Below are 3945 nucleotides of genomic sequence, written 5' to 3'. Positions count from 1 at the left end.
AAAGATACTCCAAAACAATTGGCCTACATTCTTCAAACCCGTAAATGTCAGAAAAGACGAAGAAAGACTGAGGAGGAGTTCCCCTGTGGTGCAGCGGAAACAAATCTGACTAGTCTCCATGAGGATGTGGGTCCGATCCCTGGCCTTGCTCAGTGGGTTGGGGATCCAGCATTGCCATGAGCTGCGAGTGGGTCACAGACTCGGCTCGGATCCCATGTTGCTGTGGTTGTGGTGTAGGCCAGCAGCTGCAGCTCTAAAAAAAGAAGAAAAGAGAAAGAAAGAAAAAAAGACAGACAGACAGACAGACAGACGAGGAACTTCCAGGCTGAGGGGGACCAAAGAGACCTGAAAACGGCAATGCTTGATCGGGAATTGGCTCATGGGTTGAGGATATTGTTGCCATGGAGAACATCGGGGCGGGGGCGGGGTGGGGGAGTAATTGGTCAAATTCAAATGTGGACTGTGTATTAGCTAATAGCTAAGAGCGCTCTCTCAGTGTTAACTGTCCTGTATTTGATAACTGAACAGGTAAGAAAAGGTTCTTGTTCTCCCAACACGTAGGAGAGTCACACTGAAGTAGTCAGGAGTAAAAGCTGCTGTTATCTGCAACTTACTCTCAAGATAACAACAATCAGTGTGTGTGTGTGTGTGTGTGTGTGTGTGTGGTTTGTGTGTGTGTGTTGATAAATGCAGCACTATGTTTCTAATTAGTAGATTCGAATAAAAAGTACATGCAAGTTCATTATCGCTTACATTTTCAGTAAGTTTGAAAATTTTTCAAAACAGAGAGCAAAAGTGTATTTTCAGTACTTGTGGGAATGAAATAATGGAGAGAAATGATGGAGGGCAAAAACCATGAGATTTCGAAGGGGAATCTTGTTCATTCATTCAAGAAACAGGACCTAGATGCCCCCTAAGGACCAGGCCCCAGTGAGAGAGGGACACAGGAGTCCTGAAAGGAATCCACGGGCTCTAGCCCACCGTAGCGTAAGTACCCAGCCCGGGATCACTGACAGTGAGGCAAGAAGAAAGGAAAGAAAGTGCCGTTATGCTGTGGATCACCCAAAGGGATAACCTTTTAGGGAGACTCAATAGATGTTGGCTGACCCAACGAGAAAAAAAAGGTAACTGATGCTGACCACAGCCACGACAAGAGTTATATTAGGCCGGGCATAGAACTTCCTGACTCTCAGCATAATTAAATACGAGAAAAACAACAGGGAACACTGGAAAACGTCCACCCCATCTTCACTTTAAAAATAGGGCCCATCTGTCCTGGAGAACTTTGTGTGCTGCTGGCCCTGGGGCAGGGGCCTGGCCAGGGTGACCCCTGGAGGCATCTCCCAGCTCCAGGATTCCATGATTCTATGACATGGCCAGCAGTCTGGAGTGGGGGCATGAGGTTATTCCCCAGTGGAGAACCAGAGGAGGGCTAGGTCACCTACCTCCTGAAGGAAGAGTAAGAGTGGGGAAGGGCCCTTAGGGCAGGTGGGGCGCAGCCAGCCAGGAAGGGAAGGGAAGGGTGGGGACCGTGGGGGGTCAATCCTCAGTCACCTCCCATATTTCCGGAGGAGGAGATGGGGTGGGCTCAGGCCGGGATTGGAAGAGGCAAGAGTCTGGACATTCCATGCGATTCAGACCCAAAGGACAAGGGCAGCTGAGGGGCCTCGGGCTGGGAGGGGGCAGGCAGCTGTTTTCTGGGTGGGACAGGCTCAAATATTGCTCCATCCTCTCTAGGCAGAAGTGGAAAATTAGCATCGGACTGGCCGTAGTGGGAGAGAGAAATCAGAGCCTTCCTTCTGGTAAGGGGGAGTACTGGGGACCTAGGGGACAATGGGATTGGGGGTGGGGCCTAGGGACAGGAGGTGGGGATAAACGGAGCAGAGCCTGGTTAGGCCCTTGTCCCTGTAAAATGCCCACTTTGGGACCGAGAGGAGTAGGCATCCCAAAGCCCCCTTCTCTTGTGAGGGGGACGGGAAGATCCCCTACTGGCAGGAAGGATGAAGACCAAACATCCTAGAAGGTTCTGTCTCACAAGTCCAGCCCCATTCGTAGACTAAGAGCACCCCCTAGCCCCACCCCTCCCCCGTTTGAGGTTCCTAAAGTCAAGATCAGCTTAGTTACAGGCTTAGCAAGTCCCCTTCTCCATCTGGTTCTCCCCATCCGTGCCCCAATCCAGGCAGGCAGAACAACAGGTGTGGTGAGAATTCTTCCCTAGTGGATGGCAAGGGGGGGGCCAAAGTCACCCCGACAACATGGCGTTGTCTTTCAGCAATCATCAGACACACCCAAGATAGCACCTTGGTCCCTACCACTTACAAGGCAAGTCCCAGCATCTCTCTGAGCCTGTTTCCTCATCTGTCAACTAGGAATAGAATAGGAACGACCTCTTTGATTTGTAGTGAGACTTACAAGTAAGGCACAAGCAAAGGGCTGGGCAAAGAGAGAGGGCATGTATTGTTTTGTTTCTAAGACACTTTTTTAGAATCAGGGTGCACCGTGGAGTTGATGATTAACTAATGCCTGGAATTCCACCATTAGAGACTCAGTCCTTGGCCTTCGTGATCAGCTGGAGTCCCCGCTTAAAAGGTGGATGGGAATTTCAGACTGTAGGCTAGAGCTAAAGGGAAAAAAAGACCAGCCATTTTTTCTAGGGCGCCCTCTGGCCTCGGCTGTTCTCAGGGTCTTGCTTACCTCCCCTTCTCTTGGCCTTTGTGCTTTCTGATGAACAGGGTATCCACTTTGCAGTTTGAGAGTCCCTGGGCCTGGGGGGAGGGCTGGGGGAGGGAGAAGGGGTCGTGCTGGCCCTCTGGAGACAGAGGGGACACCTGGAGAGAAAGCCTGGTGGGAGGGGGCAGGGAGCCAAGGAGAGACAACACGACTCTCTCCTCGCCAGGCCCGGGAACCAGCCCCCAGGTGAGTTCTCAGCCAGTCTGTACCACGAAGCTTTGTCTGCCCCCACCAGGACGATGTCTGGACGCCACATGAGCCGTTCCAATACTTACAGCTGCTTGAAATATCCCAACAACGTGTCCTTTCTCACCCAGACTCCAGGCTGGTCCCACAGCCCCAACGTGACGGGGGATAACAACCTCAACTGCTCTCGTACCCCGAGTGGCTCGGAGGTGAGCAGCAGCCCTTCAGAGCAGTCCAAGAGCCCCGGATCCCCCAGACTCCCAGTGAGGAGAATCTGCACGGGCCGGCCTTACAACTCCAAGTGCATAGAGACAAGCCACTTGGCAAGCTGCCCCAAGGCGGCCAGAAAGCCTGCTTGTCTTGGCAGCTCCCACTGCCTGCTCTGTACAGATCGCCCCTCTGGTCCCTCGAGCCCCACCTTCCTGGACCAACTCATCAGAGGCATCAACTACCTCGACAGATCCACCAATGCCTTCTACAGCACCTGCCCCAAGTCATCACTGACCCTGCCGAGGCTCGCCGCCAGTTACCTGGAACGCGCCGCCAACATCATCCACCTGGACGACCCGGACCCCTCCTTCCCCGGCAGTCATTCCAACCCCAGCACCAGAGTGGCCACCTCTGATGACTCCGGCACCTGCACCTGCATGGTGCCATCCACCAGGGGGGTCAATGCTTTGCAGTGTGTGGGTGACTCCGCCAACACCAGCTGCCCACGCCGGCTTCACAGCCAGAGCCTTGCTCCTATGCTGCCACTAAGGCCAGGGATCAAGTTGCCGGAGCTCCCTCTGTTTGGAAACGGGATCTTTTCCTTTGGGCGTCTGCCCAAGTTCTGGGAAACAATCCGCTCAAGCTGGAAAGCCCCCGAACCCATCTCCAAACCCTGTAGCTGGTGGTAAAGTCGACACCAATGGAGAAGTGGGCACACATGCATCAGGCTGCAGTTATGGAAAATAAATTGACTGTGGCAAATGCTCCTTCTGAGCCTCCACTGTGTGTGGGGGGGAACAGCCATTTAGATGGGAGGTT

The 3945-nt window shown here is 53.2% G+C and overlaps 1 protein-coding gene across 1 annotated transcript; it reads left to right on the top strand.

The window, feature by feature from the left end:
* On the top strand, positions 466 to 3945 carry LOC100517477. The gene is made up of 3 exons (XM_021097836.1): positions 466 to 1459; positions 1738 to 1802; positions 2966 to 3945. Exon 3 carries the CDS (start codon positions 2970 to 2972, stop codon positions 3813 to 3815), a length of 846 nt encoding a protein of 281 aa, XP_020953495.1. The 5' UTR covers positions 466 to 1459; positions 1738 to 1802; positions 2966 to 2969; the 3' UTR covers positions 3816 to 3945.

This window comes from Sus scrofa, chromosome 6 (genome assembly GCF_000003025.6).
Source record: "Sus scrofa isolate TJ Tabasco breed Duroc chromosome 6, Sscrofa11.1, whole genome shotgun sequence".
NCBI lineage: Eukaryota > Metazoa > Chordata > Mammalia > Artiodactyla > Suidae > Sus > Sus scrofa.
This window is presented reverse-complemented; position numbering and strand designations above follow the sequence as displayed.

Bases quoted from the DNA above. Each gene is read 5' to 3' on its own strand.
- LOC100517477 (XM_021097836.1), top strand. From the start codon at position 2,970: ATGTCTGGACGCCACATGAGCCGTTCCAATACTTACAGCTGCTTGAAA.